The sequence below is a fragment of the Ruditapes philippinarum genome, unplaced genomic scaffold (assembly GCF_026571515.1).
Source record: "Ruditapes philippinarum isolate M1 unplaced genomic scaffold, ASM2657151v2 ctg440_1_1_1_1, whole genome shotgun sequence".
Classification (NCBI taxonomy): domain Eukaryota; kingdom Metazoa; phylum Mollusca; class Bivalvia; order Venerida; family Veneridae; genus Ruditapes; species Ruditapes philippinarum.
This window is the reverse complement of record NW_026864080.1, coordinates 26,287-45,747: the sequence shown is the minus strand read 5'-3', so window position 1 is coordinate 45,747 and position 19,461 is coordinate 26,287. Positions and strand designations below refer to the sequence as shown.

Here is a 19,461-nt window from a genome sequence, read left to right as displayed (position 1 = left end):
ATGGTTCAAATTTCATTGCTGTACATAAAAAATCAAGAAAGTAGGTCACTAGATCAAAATCAAGGCCAGCTGATATCAAAGTTCAATTTTACATCTTAAACTATGGACATGGTCCAAATTTTATAGTTAAAGGATAAAATAAGAGAATTTCATTAGTTTGACCTTGACGGTCAATGTTAATTAATTAAGGTATGAGCCCCCTAATAGGCACTGTAAGGAACTATAAAATTGACAACATAGGTCAATTATACCTTAAAGGACACCTGTATGCAAAATTTAAACAAAGTTTACCGTAAAGTTTACGAGTTCTGGAGATTTTCCTTAACTTAAATATATATGGCTATCAGAAGGGCTCTTTTTTCAGAAATGAGAAACTCTAAATATTAATCTATAATATAATCATTATAAAAAATGTTTTTCTATTGAACATTGTTAAGAAACAAATAATAGCATTCAGCTAACAAATGGCACAAGCAAAACTATTGTTTCTACTCAAATTGTTTTAAAAATGTATGAAAATGTTACCCTATCCCACCTTTTTGAAATAGTTGTTTGACCGTTTTCCTACTTGGCGAGCCTTATTCAAAATATCCCTAAAATTTATCAAAATGAGGGGCTGTTTTCAAAGTTAACCTAAATTTTTTTTAAAGTATATTGGTTGAGCTTGTCAAACATAAAATACTTTTACCGCCTAGTTTTTACTTTATTAGACTTTGAAAATATCAGGTACCATATTTGATAATAAATTTGGCATTATTAAGCCAAACAAATACCGAAAATAATCCTTTAATTAAAATGAAATACTTATTTCTTACCAAGAGTGATCCCAGAAACACATAAAAAATGTTAAAAAGAAAAAAAGAAAGAAAAAAAAAAAGTTGCCTCTTCTAGGGCTTGAACCCATGCCCCTCAATGTCAATGCAGTTGACAGTAGTTCTAGCCTATTTGAATACTCTTCAAAGTGGAGGTAATGCATAAGGTGGGTCATACCTTAAAGGTCAAGATCACATATGAATTATTTAATATGTTTGTTTGGTAGAAAGTCTTGTTTTGTCCAAGTGTTTGTTTGTTTGATTGGGTTTTAAGTCATATCGACACAGTATAGGTCATATCGTGACGTTCCAGCTTCACTGGTGGAGGAAGACCTCAGGTGCCTTTCCGTGCATTATTTCAGGCACTAACGGGCACCTGAGTAGAACCTGCGACGTTCCTTAAGCTAGCTGGATAGCTTCCTCACATGAAAGAATCCAAAGTCCCTGTAGGGATTCGAACCCACAGCGGTGAGGGGCAAGTGGTTTGGTTTATAATAATTTATTTTAGTTTGATTGTGTTGGAAGCTATAAGCTTATTGAAACACTCTCGAATCTGTTCCTGGAACCAACCAGTACTAAGCAATGAATGTAAAGTTTCTTGCTCAAGGAAACAATGGCTTGGCCCTGACAGGGTTTGAACCCACGTGGTCAGCAATCCTTAGATTACTAGTCCGACGCGTTAACCACTCGGCCACGCAAGTGGTTTGGAGTCAACGACCTTAACCACTCGGCCACGGACGCCCCTTGTCCAAGTGTAAATCAAATCCAAACATAAACAACAAAATTATGACAATTTAACCGAAATTCAATAATTTAACATTGACGGTCAAGGTCATTTAAAGGTCAAGGTCAGTTCAACCATTATGGTCTTGTCCGTCCAAAAATGAAGATAATCCATCTATTAATTACCAAATAAAAGTCAATTATAGCAAAAATCAGTGAAAATTCAATAATTCAACCTTCAAGGTGAAGGTCATTAATGAGCCAAGGTCAATTTGAGTTTAATTTACATGAAAGTCATCTAGAAGAATGTTGTGTCTTAACACGAAGTTAATCTAATAATAAACAAATGCACCGCTAGGCGGAGCATTATATGCCCAAAAGTGTTTTTTTTTTAGTCAGGATGAAGCATTTGTAAGACATGGGAATTAGCTGTTCATCTTATAAAATTTTACAGCTGTAGGCTGATTAATACTTAAGTTATTGAGCGGAAACTGTTTTCAGTTTTAAGGTAATAGTGACCTTTGACCTTTTGACCCCAAAATCAATAGGGGTCTTCTACCCAATATGGACAATCATCCTATGACTTGGCTTATGCTCCGGAAACCAAATTGCTAACGGACGGACGGACATACTCACAAAATGGTACTTATGAGATTTCCTTTGATCTTTTTGGCCATTTTTAGTCACACAAGGCTTAAACAAGATTGCATTTGAGAAAAATGCTATGCCACCGCATTAATACAACACAACGTAGGAACAGATTTTTTTTGTTTCTATACAATTGAAGATTGTCATAATGCATAGATCCCTAACCTATCTAATTCTTATTATCAGATTAGTGGTTAAATCTATTGTTAATCCAATAAAAGATCAGAGTAGGAATATATCAATGCACTTGAGTCTAGTGAATTTGGTGGTGAAGGTCATATTTCACACAGTCTAACTTTCATGACTACATCAAAGAACAACACAGTAAGACACTGTCAAAATCTAGGTCAGCTGATATCAAAGTTCACTTTACATCTTAATCTGTGCACATAGTTCAAATTTCAAAGCTGTACATCAAAGGACAAGAAAGTAGGTCACTGGCCAATTTTGACACCAGGGGAAAAATTTGAACAACTTTGGTAGAGGACCTATAGATGATATTATAAAGCAAACATCAAAGCTCTATGCCTTGTACCTTCAGACAAAAATATTTTTTAAAGTTTTTTTGACTATAAAATTATGTACATAATGAAAATTAATGAGCCCCGTGGCTATAATTTGAACAATCTGGTAGAGGTTCACTTCACAAAGTCTCATGCCATATATTTAACCTCTAGCCTTTGCCATTACAGAGAAGAAGATTTTTCAAGTTTTAACTTTATACATATAAGGAAATTTTTGTTTGTTTGTTTGTTTCATTTTTCGCCTTTTCCCAACAGTATTTCAGTCATAGAGGCGGGTAGTTTCCTAACCATCGTTCCTGGAGAGTTACACCAGTACTAGACTACATTCCTCCGCGCTAAACTACCAAAGCATCTCCCGGGGATCGAACCCACGCCAGAGAGGTAACTGGATTAGAAGTTATCGACTCTAACCCCTCGACCACGGAGGCGGTCTACATATAAGGAAAACTATCGCCTCTGGGGCAGGGCAATTTTAAAACTAGGGGCATAACTGAAACAACTTTAGTAGAGGACCCATAGATGATATTATATACCAAATATCAAAGCTCTAAGCCTAAATGTACCTTCAGACAAGAATTTTTTTTCATTTTTTACTATATTAACATAGTGAAAATCAATGACCCCTGGGGGAGGGGCCAATTTTGACCCCAGGGCTATAATTTGTACAATCTTGCTAGAGGTTCACTACACAATGTTTAATGCAAAATATCTTAACTCTAGCCTTTGTAAATTTAGAGAAAATGATTTTTTAAATTTTTTACTATATACATATAAGGAAAACCTATGGCCCCTGGGGCGGGGCATTGTTTATTTCCATCAATACTGATTTCAAAGTGCTGCAACTTCTCAATTGATTGAGATACAGTAAAATGCTTTTCAGCTTTGGTTACATGTTACCTTAAGATCGACCTGAGGCCATTTTTAGCCGGTCACATGTCCAAAATTTTCTTGGCAATGAGGGGGCTACTGCCCCTCTTCAAACCCCAAACAGAAGGGGACTCATCCCCTTTCTGGCAACCCCATGATGTACCTTTTTGATAGGGGGTGGCGCTGAAAAAGTGTTCATTTTTTTTAACAGCATTTCTCAAACGAAAAAGTGTTTGGGGCCTAAATAGGGCATTTTGTCACTATTTGAGGCCTCAAAAAAGGGGGGGGGGGGGGGCGAAAAGCTGTCAAAACATGTCTATATGAGGTAAAAGGTTAAAATCTTCAGTAAAGCCAAAAGTTATGGAGAACAGATAACCTTGACCTTTGGGGTAGCAACCTGGATATAACTTACGGGTAGCAACCTGGATGTTGGAGCGTGACCTTGAGGGTAGTGACTTGATTGCTGTGCTCTGTACAACGTCTTATAATGGTGATTATTTCTGCCAAGTTATCTTAAAAACATTGCAGTGGTTTAAATGTTATAGAGCAGACACGAAATCTAGACAGTTTAACATTTGACCTTAAAGTGTGACCTTGGGGGTAGCAACCCAATTATTGCGCTCTGCACATCGTCTTATAATGGTGATCAATTTTGCCAAGTTATTTCAAAATGTTTTCAGCAGTTTAAAAGTTATGGTGCGGACAGAAAATGTAGACTTTTAACACTTGACCATTAAGTGTGACCTTGACTTTAGGGGTAGCAACCCAATTATTGGGCTCTGCACATCATCTCATAATAGTGATTACTTGGGCCAAGTTATTCTTAAAAATTTTTTTTAAAGTTATAGAGCGGACACGAAATGTACATTTTTTAACAGTTGACCTTTAGGTGTGACCTTGACTATTATCAAGGTTAAAGTTTGCAGACGGCAATGCCACCATGACTGTAGCAATTTTGAGTGTAAGTAAGAATACTTTATTTTCATTTGGAAGTGTATTTGATTTAGAAGCAGATGTATTGCAAAATTGCATATTCATATTAGGCATATCAAAAATGGTAGAAGTGTTAGAATGGTTAAATATAAATGCGAAATATTACCGTTACGGAAGAATGTTACGGAAGAAAATTCTACTCAAATTGTTTTCCTATAAATATGATTATGGTTGAGAAATGTTTGGCATTAAAACTTTTGACATTTTGAAGTGTAATATTAGCAACTATCATAAATTTTAAAATGCATCATAAGATTTATTATCTTTTATGAAATCTATTTTGAGTTATAAATTTTATAAAATGAAATACTGAACAAGTAGTATAAATGACTTTCAACTTTAGTGTTACAGAGGGAAATAACTGTCATGCAGGCGTCACACTGTCCATAAATTGACACCAGATGGGCATAAGAATATGGATTTTTAAATTTCGTGTAGAAGTGGCCCCGAAATTGGTCAACAGCCTTTCAACATCCGAATCAAGTATGATTCCTACAGAAGGTTACGCGATCGTATCCGCTCCACACGATTCCTACCGAAGGTCACGCGATGTAATCTGATCCACACACAAAGTCACCTCAAAGATGCAAATTTTTACCATTAGTAGTTTACCGGCAGGACACGCAAAGGCCACAGGATAGGTTAACGACGTTGTATTTTGAGTACGATGCGTTCCTACGTGGTCACGAAGCCATCAAGTGAGCTCCGGTGGTATAACACCTTCGGCCAACCACGGCAAATTTCAGTTGCTGATAGTATTGGGAGCTAAACTACATTTATTGAACTTATCAAGCCACCCAAGGTGGGTCTGCCTGTAAGAGTTGTTCATCATGTTTTCTAAGGTGTATGAAAGGTAGCAATGCTGCTGCCTTCTTTTTCTTGGTTGACTCATCATCAATGCATGTAACTCTGCAGGAAATAAACTGAGAATAATTGTTAATTACATGTAATTGCAAATAATGGAAACTTTTGAAGTCTTTGTAGAGATGTGCAGGACTGACAGATGAGGAAGTTGTTTTGAGGCTAGCCTTTTAAACACTCATTCTCACGTGAATTGTGAAATCATTGTTGCTGCACACTCTGGACATACTCGTTACAGAAAAACTTGCTATTTGATAGCTAACGTGCAAAAAGTATATAAGGGAATTCTTTGATACATCAAATTCATTGATAACACATTCGGTACCAAAATTTTATGAGGGAAGCAATTGGAAATGTAATGTTCGAGACTGTCGCCATTTTTAATTATCCATGTTTGAACTCGTATAACCCAAAAAACTATACAATTTCGGCAAAAATTTAATTTGTGCAGGAGTATATAATGTCTTCTTATCTGTTTTCGAAGCTTGACTGACTTGAAAAGACTGATCTTATTAATGTGATATGTAGAATGTTTTAGAACTGTCGCCGAAATTTACTGGCATCTGTAATGTATGCCACTTGTAAATTAAGTGCTGCACATAACTGAAAATAACTGAGTGATCTAAGTCATTTATATGTTTATTTAAAATTAAATACTTATGCTACTATTGCCAGACTTATCTTCCTTATGATAAATTATAAGAATTTACTGAGATTCTATTACTTTGACAGCCTGTGCCAGATAATGACTTAAGCATGTAATGTTCGCTACTTAAAAATCAGTACGTTCTATGCACTATTTCCCAATTAAGGAACTTTTAATAAATGATTTACATTTGGAGGGATATATAATAACCAAATCTGAAAGAATTGTGCCCACAAAGTCGGCAAACAGGAAGTGGATGAGCGACAGACCTGAAATCGAATCCCAGGGTATGGGACCACATGTTAATGCTGTATGCCAAATATCAAAAGGCTGTGATAAGTAGCTGCTGAGAAAACTGTTACGAAAGTTTTTTCCCTGAACGCCCGCCCACCTGCCTGCCCGGCACCCAACATTCACCATACTATAACCCGGGTTTGCACCTGTGCAACCTGGCCAAAAATGTAACATGGCTTTAGTATACTTAATTTTCAATAAACCAGCACTTAAACTAGTCATTTTTGTGTTATAATAAATCAAAGATGCAGTATAAATGTATACATCCTTTGCATTTTTACAGTAATAATCAAATTTTCTTAATTTTGTATTAGTAAAGCTTTAGAATCTAGTAACTGAATATCAGATTCTGGTAACTACAAAAACAAAGATAACAAATATAATGTAAAGGGAGAAGAAGACCTAGTTTTTCGTTCTAATCCTCTTCCTTGAATATTGTCAAATTTTGTATGTGTATATATTTCAAATGTTATTATGTACATTTTCTGAGAATAAATATGTTTAAACTAAAAAAAATTAAATATAATGTAGCGTACATTACAATAGGATAATTTTTACTTCTTTCAGGGAGTAGTACACGCAAAGCATTTGGTAGATGTTCAAAATATTTCACAATTGTCTCATTTAAGGGTTCTACTTTTTCGAAATTTTCTAAATTAGGCCCTATTAAGAAGATCGATTTTTTTCGAATTTCGATCTGTCAATTTCACAATTCTTATGAGAATCAGTTATAATGTCCACCATGATAAACATGCAACGCTTGAGCCACTCAAATATGCTTTCTTAGTCCACATCGTGGTCCCATCTCGATGTCATCATACCAAAATACGATGGCGACATGACGGTATTGCAGGGGCTTCACATAGTCATGTTCCCTTCTTAAGACAGACAGGAATCCTCTTGTTTCCTTTGTATTGTCTTCTTGAGGTGAAAAATACCAGATGATACCGATGATAACACAAAGTAAAGACGAACACTACACAATTTGACAAGATGGCTTTACGACGGCCTTAAGAAGCGCAAATTTGGCATACAAGTTCAACACGAAAATGAAACTCGCAATGTCTTCTGGCATTTTTTTGACATGCCAAACATTTTGCGACTGCTCATGAAGTTGCTGCCGGAGCCTGAAAAATTTAGCCGGGAGTCATACGATGGCACAAGGTGCCCCCACAAATGGTTGATGTTATTACGATCAGATCCGAATTTGAACATTTCCTCATTGTGTGTCCATCTGATGCCCAATTCGGGACAGTGTAACTCCTGCATTACAGAGGAATAATGGGAATTGAATTATTTTATCTTAATGATTTTTAAGTAAACACATGTATTTTAAATAATGTTATCAGATATATTTAAATACAAAAAAACATGGCGATGCCACAAAACCAGATTTTCAATTATCACCATTGTTTGGTTGTCAATGGAAAATTAATAGAAGCAACATACAATATAACTTTATGCATTGAAATGGTAACAAGGAGCCTATAGAGCTCAAGAACAATCCAAATTGAGCCTTTCAAGTACTGTAGGAATAATATACAAGCTAAAATCTCATTCCTAAATCTAAACCTCAACCTGAAACCAATTTTCTATTTTTAGTAACAGTGGCCTTTTCTTGACCCTAATGAGCCAAAAAGCAATTCCAAGTCAAATCTTCACATAAGATTTTTATACATAAGTTTCATTGAAATATCTCACTCCAAACTCTAATTATTGACCGGAAACTGATTTTCTATTTTTAGTAACAGTAACTTTGACAAAAGCAATCCCAAGCAATATATTTACATAAGCTTTATACATGTATACACAAAGTTTCATTGAAATATATCATTCAAAACTCAAGTTATTAACCAGAAACAGATTTTCTATTTTTAGTTACAGTAACCTTGATCATGACCCAGGAGGCCCAAAAGCAATTGTATGCCAAGTCTTTTCATAACCTTGTTATACACTAAGTTTTTTTGAAATATCTATTTATATTTATTACTCTAATTATTGACTGGAAACCGATTTTCTATTTCTACTAACAATGACCTTGACCATTTGTGGGAAGGGGGGGGGGCAAAAGCTATCTTAAGCAAGACCTTTGCATAAGCTTGCTATACACCCAAGTTTAATTGAAATATCTCATTCCCTACTTGAGTTATTGACTGGAAACAGATTTTCTATTTTTAGTAACAGTGACATTGAATACATTGAATCTACGGGACCCAAAAGCAGGCAGATGAGCTGGCATTTCCTTAAGTCATGGGTGCGGCCATAAACGGTAATCAACCATCCAGGTCTTCCCCCTTCACATTTCGTTTGTTAGTGCGTGTGTGGGGGGAAGTGCGGGTATGACATATTAAAATACAACAAATACAAATGAATTTGGCTATCAAATAATGATAAGACGAACATTAGGTAACAAAAGATAAATTCATATAATACTTTTATATGTTCTGTGGTAACAAAACTATGATACACAATTACAGAACACTTTTCTTGCCTAAAGAGAAGTTGTTTTAAATTTGAATGGCATGCATTTCAAGCTAGACGCCATAGGTTATTGACCTTCAGAAATTGAATGTAACACTATCAATGATAGGCTGAGGAATGGATTTTGGGCTTATCTAAAAATGCGTACTAGTTAAAACAAGATCTGTCACGTACATTTTCAAGCCCTTAACTCATACTATAAGTAATTTTGTTATAGAAACATGACATTGTTGGGTACATAAAAGTGTTTAGTTATGACCAATCAATATGTGAAATATAAAGACTTGGTAATTATTTGGTGTCAAGAGAATAATCAGAAACCTTTTGAGGTTGTTGTGACCTTGACCTTTGATCTAGTGACCTCAATATTAATAGGTGTCATCTACAAGTGATGATCAATAAAAATGTGAAACACAAAGACTTGATAACAAGTAGTTTTGAAGTTAATGATTGGAAACCATTCTAACATTTAAGGTCCCTGTGATCTTGACCTTTGACCTAATGACCTCATTAATAGTTTTCAAGATATGAGTCGCCTTGAAAACAAGTAGTTTTGAAGTTCATGAGTGGAAACCATTCTTACATTTAAGGTCCCTGTCACCTTGACCTTTGACCTAAATACCCCATAAATAGTTTTCAAGACATAAGTCAAGATAATGAGCAGAAACCATTCTGACATTTAAGGCCCCTGTGACCTTGACCTTTGACTTAGTGACTAAAATCAATATGGGTCATCTACTACGCCTTGATGACCAATCAATATGTGAAATATGAAGACTTTGCAATGAATAGTTTACAAGATACTAAGTGGAACCCATTCTGACATTTAAGACCTTTGTGACCTTGACCTTTGACCTAGTGACCCCAAAATCAATTGGGGTCATCTAATAGATATGATCAATCAGTATGTGAAATTTGAAGACTTTTGTGAGAAATAGTTTTTAAAATAATCAGCGGAAACCATATGATCTACTGACGGACAGACCGACTGACAGACATTAGCAAAACAATATAATAACAAGAAATGTTAAACGACATATATGTCCCCCTTTCTAGCTGTTGACTCACATTATTGGTAATTTTGCGATAAATTGGTACAAAGAAAAATAATGACCTACTAGTTATAACCAATCAATATGTGAAACATTAAGGCCTTCACCTTTGAACTAGTGACCTCATTATGACTAATCAATATGTGAAATATGAAGACTTTGTGATAAAAAGTTTTCAAGTTAATAAGCGGAAACCATATTAACATTTAAGGCATCTGTGACCTTGACCTTTGAACTAGTGATCCCAAAATCAATAGGGGTCATCTACTATATATGGCTATTCAATATGTGAAATATAAAGACTTTGTGATAAATAGTTTTCAAGATAATGAGTGGAAATCATTCTGACATTAAGACCCCTGTGACCTTGACCTTTGACATAGTGACCCCACTATCAACAGATGACATCTACTTGTAATGGCCAATCAATATGTGAAATATGAAGACTTTGTGATAAATAGTTTTTAAGATAATAGGCTGAAACCATTCTGACATTAAAGACCCCAGTCACCTTGACCTTTGAACTAGTGATCCCAAAATCAATTGGGGGTCATCTACTAATTATGACCAAGCACTATGTGAAAAATAAAGATTTTGTGATGAATAGTTTTCAAGATAATCAGCGGAAACCATTCTGACATTCAAGGCCCCTGTGACCTTGACCTTTGACCTAGTAGGGGGTCATCTACTAGTTATGACCAAGCACTATGTGAAATATAAAGACTGTGATGAATAGTTTTCAAGATAATCAGCTGAAACCATTCTGACATTAAAGACCCCAGTGACCTTGACCTTTGAACTAGTGATCCCAAAATCAATTGGGGTCATCTACTAGTTATGACCAAGCACTATGTGAAATATAAAGACTTTATGCTTTATAGCTTTCAAGATAATGAGCCGAAATCATACTACCATTCAAGGTCCCTGTCACCTTGACCTTTGACCAAGTGACCCGGAAAACTATAGGGTTCAGCTACTAATTATGACCAATCAGTATGTGAAATATGAAGACTTTGTGATAAATAGTTTCCAAGATAATCAGCAGAAACAATTCTGACATTTAAGGATCCTGCGACCTTGACCTTTGACCCAGTGACCCCAAAATCATGACAAATCACTATGTGAAATATGAAGACTTTGTGATGAATAGTTTTCAAGATAATCAGCGGAAATGATTCTGACATTTAGGGCCCCTGTGACCTTGACATTTGACCCAGTGACCCCAATATCTATAGGGGTCATTTACTAGTTATGACCAATCAGTATGTGAAATATGAAGACTTTGTGGTAAAATAGTTTTTAAGATAATCAGCTAAAACCATGTGGTCTACAGAGACTGACATAAGCAAAACAATATACCCCCTCTTCTTTGAAGGGGGGCATAATAATAATAAAAGTAACTATTTGCTTAATATGTTCTAGTGAACTTAAGTGCTATTCACAGCAAACTTACCACCTTGATCTTGGAGGTAAGGACATGGGTCTTGGATGCGACATATCATTTAGATGTGGTAGACATTTATGCCAAGTTATTTTTTAAATCCTGCAATGCGTGACAAATTTACAGTCTGGACACTAATGTGTACCTTCAAACACTTCTTGTGAGCATGAGTACCTTCAAAATACAAGAGTGACCTCTACCTTGGAGGTAGGGACATGGGCCTTACACGTGACACATTGTTTTGATGTGGTAGACATTTTTGTCAAATTATTTTAAAATTCTTCAATGCATAGCAAAGTTACAGTCAGAACACTAATGTGTACCTTCAAACTTTTTTGTGAAATTAAGTACCTTCAAACTAAAAGAGTGATCTTGTCCTTTGAGGTAGGAAATTAGGTCTTGGACGCGACACATCATCTTGATGTGGTAGACATATTTGCTATGTTATTTAAAAATCCTTCCATGCATGACAAAGTTACAGTCCAAACACAAATGTGCGTACCTTTAAACCCTACTAGTCTTGTGAGAATGTGAAACCTTCAGACTGTAAGTGTGACCATGATATGACAAAGTTACAGTCTGGACACAGATGTTGTACACATGGGAACGCACTGCCGGACAGATGGACAGCCAGACAGATGGTGCAATTATAAATTATGCCGTTCTTTGTGGGCATAAAAAGATGTATGCTCAGTTACCTTGCCCCCCAGTTACACTGCACCAGCCTCCAATCCCCGTCTATGAGGACAGCATTCCATGTATTTTGAAACATTTCCGGTTGAATCTTCATCCCAGGCTCATATCCGACACTTTTGGAATGACCTTTGATCTCGACACAGTGTAGACCAGCGTAACTATAAAAAACAAAGTGAAGATATTAAAATATGTAAGTATTCCTATACAATCCATTCCAATCCATTTAAATTAGCACTTGAAGATATTTTTTATGTCCACATACATCTATATATCTCTATTTATCAAATCCAACTTTTAAAATGTTTTTTTATCTAATATTTGCATTTCACTTAGTGAATTCCAATTGTCTATTTCATAAAAAAATTGCATTATACACTTGCAGTGCACTGAAATACTAGAACTATCACTTAAGGTGATTCATACCCCCACTTTAACTATTTGAAAATTTAAAGTTGTCTGAACCCAAATTTGAACTGGACTTTATGATGTTTTATTGATGGATTTTATGATGTTACATCTGTGTATCTGTATACAATACAATAACAATTAAATGCCTTGCTAAAAGAGTACAATCATCCGTTAACCATTATTTTGGTAAAAAAAGACGAGAGATAATTAACTAAAAGAAAAGGTAGTCTTCTTAAGCGAATTTGAATAAAAAACAAGGGCCATCAGTGATAACATGTGTCGCCTCATGCTAGCCATAACTTGGCAAAAAAATTCTACCTAAAAACCTGTGTAATATGCACAAGAATTTGAGCTATCAATAAATCCTGTTAAGTTTCATTGAAATTGCAGTAGTGCTATAATAGTAGTCTGGACAAATTTCAAAATTAAAATCATGAAAGGGCAAAAACTCTGACAAAAATCTATGAACCAAAAAATGTTGATGAGATGCACAACTAGACATGGTATTGATTATTTCCCTAGAGTTTTGGTGAAATTGCATCAGTAGTTTCTCAGGATTAGTCCAGACAAACTTCTGTGTAGCTGGCAACACAAAAAAGCACCTTTTAATTCAAGGGCAATATCTCAGCCAAAAGTCATTCAAGCGAAAAACTTGTGTATTATGCACAAGTACTTGACCTACAAATCAATCCTATGAAGTTTCATTTAAATTGCATTAGTGGTATATGAGGAGTAGTCAAGACAAACTTTATTAACACCCTTTCATTCAAGGGCCATAACTGGGCCAAAAATCATCCAAGCGGAAAACCCATGTAGTATGCGCAAGGACTTGATTTACCAATTAAGCCTGTAAAGTTTCATTGAAATTGCATTAGTGGTATAAGAGGAGTAGTTCGGACAAACTTTAAAAAATAAAAATAATTAAAGGGCCATAACTTTGACAAAATTAATTGAACCATAAAAAGCCTATGATATGCACAACTAGACATGGTACTGATCATTGCTAAATTTGGATGAAATTGCACCAGTAGTTTTTGAGAAGTATTCTGCACAAGCTTTTGTGTATCTGGCAACACACAAAAAAAAGCCATCTTTTTTATCAAAGGGCCATAACTCCACCAAAAATAATTCAACCAGAAAACCCATGCAATTTGCCCAAGGACTTAAGCTACAGATCAATCAAGCAAAGTTTCATTGAAATTGCATTAGTGGTATATATCAGTAAAAGGAGTAGTCCTGACAACTTTAATCAAGATTGCATTTGTGAAAAATGCTATGCCACTGCATTAATACAACACTAAATAATAGTGTAGGAACAGATTTTTTTTGTTTCTATACAATTGAAGATTGTCATAATGCATAGATCCCTGACCTATCTAATTCTTATTATCAGATTAGTGATTGCTATTCAAATAAAAGATCAGAGTAGAAATACAGTTGACTCTCAAATACAGTTGACTCTCAATAAGTCAAAATCGCTTTACTCAAAATTCCGCCTTAGTCGAATAATTTCTAAAGTCCCGTCAAATTTCCTTCTTTATCTTTGTATTTTAACTCCGCTTAGGTCAAATTTTGACTTACCGAGACTCCTGTTTAGTCGAAAAGAAAATTTGGTCCCGCCAATTAAAGTACAACATATTTTTATCTCAATTAGTCGAAGTGTGTAAACAGATCAAAGGTCGGCGACATCAAGGTGAGATGTTGTCACTAGTGATTTACATGTTTCATAGTATTTTTTAATTGCCGGTCATCATGCATTATTAACACGTTGTAAAAGTGGCTTTAATCCGTTTCAGGACTTAATAGATAACTAAATTAAAATTTAATTACATTGCTTGAAGAAAGTTGACTCGTGCCAGTCTGACGGGTGTTAGTCAAATAACAGCCCAGGTATTGATGTGTGTTATCAACGTAAATGACATTTGTATAATTAATGTTCAGTCATATTGCATACATTAATTTGTACTTCCGGTTCACGATAGTTGCTAATTTCATTTTCGTCCGATGATCAATTAAATCAAATATAATTGTGTGTTTATGTTTCACTATTAATATACATGTATTAAATTTTGAATGATATATTTTTGTTCATTTATAATTTGTAGTTGTAAGTTATTTACCGTCATTTCAATGGTCAAATATTGCAGCATTGCCGCTAACAACAATAACAACCTACTTCTTTACACATTCAATCAGGCACATGTATATACATGTACGAATGTCAACGTAGTGGCGGTAGTTCCACATTACTCGAATTCCGTTTCTCTCGAAGTAAAATGCCCAGTCCCTTGGATTTCGAGTTACCGAGAGTCAACTGTATATCAATGCAGTTGAGCCCAGTGAATTTGGTCATATTTCACACAGCCTAAATTTCATGACTACATCAAAGGACAACACAGTAAGACACTTTGTCAAAATCTAGGTCAGCTGATATCAAAGTTCACTTTACATCTAAATCTGTGCACATAATTCAAATTTCATAGCTGTACATCAAAGGACAAGAAAGTAGGTCACATCATCAAAATCTAGGTCACTTCATATCAAAGTTCAATTTTACAACTAAAACTGTGCAAATGGTCCAAATTTCATGGCTGTATATCAAAGGACGAGACAGTAGGTCACTGTCCCCTTGGGCAAGGCAAAATTTTGACCCAAGGGTTTAATTCAAAGCAATCTTGATACAGGTCATCCAAACAACATTTCATGTCAAATATCTAAGCTGTAGCTTTTTCCTATTCAGAAAACATTTGTTTTAGTTTCTGTTTTTTACTATGTGTACATAATGAGAATCAATGTCCCCGGGCAGGGCCAATTTTGACACCAGGGGAAAAATTTGAACAGCTTTAACTGTTAGAGGACCTATAGATGATATTATATAGCGAACATCAAAGCTCTATGCCTTGTACCTTCAGACAAGAAGATTTTTTAATTTTTTACTATATGTACATAGTGAAAATCAATGACCCACGGGGCAGGGCCAATTTTGACCCCAGGGCTATAATTTGAACAATTTTGGTAGAGGTACACTTCGCAAAGTCTCATGCCAAATATTTAACCTCTAGCCTTTGTCAATTCAGAGAAGGAAATTTTTCAAGTTTTTACTTTATACATTATAAAGAAAACTATCGCCTCTGGGGCAGGGCAATTTTAACACTAGAGGCATAATTAAAACAACTTTAGTAGAGGACCCATAGATGATACTATATACCAAATATCAAAGCTCTAAGCCTTGTACCTTCAGACAAGAATATTTTTTATTTTTTTTTACAATATGTACATAGTGAAAATCAATGACCCCCGGTGGTGGGCCAATTTTGACCCCAGGGCTATAATTTGTACAATCTTGCTAGGAGTTCACTACACAGTGTTTCATGCAAAATATCTAACCTTTAGCCTTTGTCAATTTAGAAAAGACGAATTTTTAAGTTTTTACTATATACATAAAAGAAAAACCTATGACCCCCGGGGCGGGGCTAATTTTGACACTGGAGACAAAATTTGAACAACTTTGGTAGAGTACCTATAGATGATATCATATAACAAATATTAAAGCTCTAAGCCTTGTACCTTCAGACAAAAAGATTTTTTGATTTTTTTCTATATGTACATAGTGAAAGTCAATGACCCTTGGGGTGGGGCCAACTTTGACCCCCAGGGCTATAATTTGAACAATCTTGCTAGAGGTTCACTACACAATGTTTCATGCAAAATATCTAACCTCTAGCATTTGTCAGCTTTTACTATATACATATAAGGAAAACCTATGACCCCTGGTGCCGGGCTGATTTTGACACTATAGAGGCAAAATTTGAACAACTTTGGTAGAGTACCTATAGATGATATCACATACCAAATATCAAACCTTTAAGACTTGTACCTTCAAACAAGAAGGTATTTTAAGTTTTTACTATATGTACATATAGTGAAAATCAATGACCCCCGGGGCGGGGCCAATTATGACCCCAGGGCTATAATTTGAACAATCTTGGTAGAGGTCTACCAGACAATGCCTTATGCAAAATATCTAAGCTCTAGACCTTTTGGGTCTTTACAAGAAGATTTTTAAATTTATTCTTATAATTCCATTTGGTTGCCATGGCAACCAGATTTCTGCATGGAATGATATTCTTTGAACAACTTTGGAAGCCCTTCACCCAAGGATCAATCCTGCCAAGTTTGGTTGAAATTGGATAAGTGGTTTTTCACAAGAAGATTTTTAAGTTCACTATATAATCTATAGAACACACATACAAACACACATGCATGCACGCATGCAGGCACACACACACACACACATGTGAATCGCTATATGCCACCGCATCGCAGATGCTGTCGTGGCATATAAATGAAAATTTCAATAATTTGACCTTCAAAGTCAATGTCATTTATTAGTGAAGGTCAAGGTCTGTCTGGTTTATTTAAATCCATAAAGATTATTATGTTCAAGTTTGAAGATAATCAATTCAAAAATAACAAAGTTATAGCCAATAATAGCAAGAACAAGCAAAATTTGGACATTTGACCTTGAAGGTCAAGGTCATTTACGGATGAAGGTGTAGGTTAGTCTGGTCTTCCGAAAGGTCTTTCCCAAGGGTTGTTGTGGCCAAGTATGAAGACAATACACCAAGAACTTATAAAGTTATGATCCAGGTACAAGTGTGGACTATAACAATACCTCTACCTTTTCAAAAAAACTAGAAATGTGTCGTCACGCCATGGATGCCCCCGCATGTAGCCAAAATTTCAGATGTTATTATATTTAGTTCCAAATTTGTTTGCACAAATTATATTTTTCATTTTAAGTTCAAAGCCCTTAAAACTATTCAATCTTAACACAAACCATTTTTATACAAAGTTCAAGGCACTGAAACTATTCAGTATTAACCTTTTGTAAATTGCATATTGCATATTTGGAGCCAAAATAATGGCTACATACATTTCCATAAAAGTATGAGTGCTGAAACTGAAAATTCAAATTTTTTCCAACATTCAAGAAAGATTATAACTTTGTCCAAAATTATTGAACCACTACCAAATTCAAACTTGAACTGCTTATTCCTAAGATGTATCTATAAAGTTGAATGTGTACAACCATTGGGGAGATAATGAACGGAAACTTAAAATTTCTGATTTTTTTTCAAAGTTCAAGAGGGATAACAGCTATCATCAAACCATGACCAAATTCGAAATTAACCAATGCATTCTTATGACATATCCATATCTTTAATTTGAGTTGAATATGTACAACTGTCGGGAAGATAACGAATGGGAACTGAAAATTTCCTCTTTTTTTTCAAAATTAAAGGGGCAAAACATCGAACCATGACAAAATTGAAACTAGACCTGCGCATTTCCTTGACGTATCAATATGTCAAATTTGAGTTGAATGTGTAATACCCTAGAGGAGACAATAACCGGAAACTGAAAATTTTCTAATTATTTTCAAAGTGAAAGGGACATAACTCTGCCAAAAATCATCAAACTATGACCAAATTCGAACTTGACCTGCGCATTCCTTTGACATATCCATATGTCAAATTTAGGTTGAATGTGTAATACTGTTGGGGAGATAATGAATGGAAACTGAAAATTTCATATTATTTTCAAAGTGAAAGGGGCATAACTCTGACAAAAATCATCGAACCATGACCAAATTCGAACATGACCTGTATTTTCTCATGAAATATCTATATGTCAAGTTTTAGTTGAATATGTAACACTGTTGGGGGAATAATGAACGGAAACTGAAAATTTCATATTATTATCAAAGTAAAAGGGGCATAACTCTGCCAAAAAATCGAACCATGACCAAATTCAAACTTGACCTGTATTTTCTCATAACATATCCATATGTCAAATTTGAGTTGAATGTGTGCAACCGTTACTAAGATAATGAAACTGATGATGACTGAATGACAGAATGGCGGAAGGACGGAACAGGGTAACACTATATGCCCTGGCCATATGGCGGGGTCATAAAAAGTCGAGCAAGGGATACAACTCAAAATTCCTCAATTCATGAAAAAGTAAATAGAACACAGTATACAACAGCTTTGTTTTCTTTTGATTGTTGGACATTCTTGAAGGAATCTATGACTCACTTTGATACATGGACAAAATATTATTAAAAATAACCTTTCGTGTTTCATTTTTGCACTCATTCGTAAAATTTCGGTTTGTAACATTACACATGCAAAACGATATCTAATGGAGGAATAGCATTTTTTTTCATCAGCCAATGAAAATAATTGCAACATAAACACACCTGTTTATTGGATGACAATTTGACAGCCAATGTAAATATTGAAGTGTTAGTTATTTCCTTCAATGATACAGGTTTAAGTAAAAGTTGGGTAATGACACATTCATAAATAACTTTGATGGAGTAGAGGATATTGTATACTGAGTTTACACATGTGGATGCATTTCAAGAACCCGTGCTGGTAATGCGGGTCACAACTTGTATCCCTTGTTTATATTACATATATATGTTTAATAAAATAAGGACAGATTTCCCTGTGGATTAACCTCTTGCAACTTTACTATAAATAGTAACAGGCTATTTTTGCTGTGGAAATAAAGGTGTTAGAAGTTTATTAAAACTTAAAATATGAATATAACTTTTGATTATTTATTTTTGCAACCTGTAATGATATAGTCAGGGAGCTGTGAAAATGCACAATAATTCCTAATTGACTTGATTGATACAATAATGCCTTAAGCGATGTTGTGTTCTTCAATGTGTAAAGTGCAAATACCGGCCGTAGATCGCTCCCCTGACCCATCAACCACATCCGAGCAATGTCTTAGACAAGCACCCTGACCAAGTTAGATGGCAATGGAGTCAAAAATGTGACCTCTAGTGTGTTAACAAGGTTTTTCCATATTTGGGCAGTGTGACCTAGCTTTTGACCCCAGGTGACCCATATTCAAACTTGACCTATAAATCATCAAAACAAATTTGCAGACCAATTTCAAGGTTTCAAGATTTTTCTATTTTTAGTCCCTGTGACCT

At 35.1% G+C, this 19,461-nt stretch overlaps 1 protein-coding gene across 1 annotated transcript in view; it reads right to left on the bottom strand.

Moving 5' to 3' along the window:
- LOC132724342 (hillarin-like) overlaps positions 1-19,461 on the bottom strand; it is a 31,330-nt gene that overhangs the window by 4,755 nt on the left and 7,114 nt on the right. Inside the window, exon 3 of the mRNA XM_060709183.1 lies at positions 12,041-12,196. Coding sequence (XP_060565166.1) covers positions 12,041-12,196 — 156 coding nt within the window. The remainder of the gene's footprint in view (positions 1-12,040; positions 12,197-19,461) is intronic.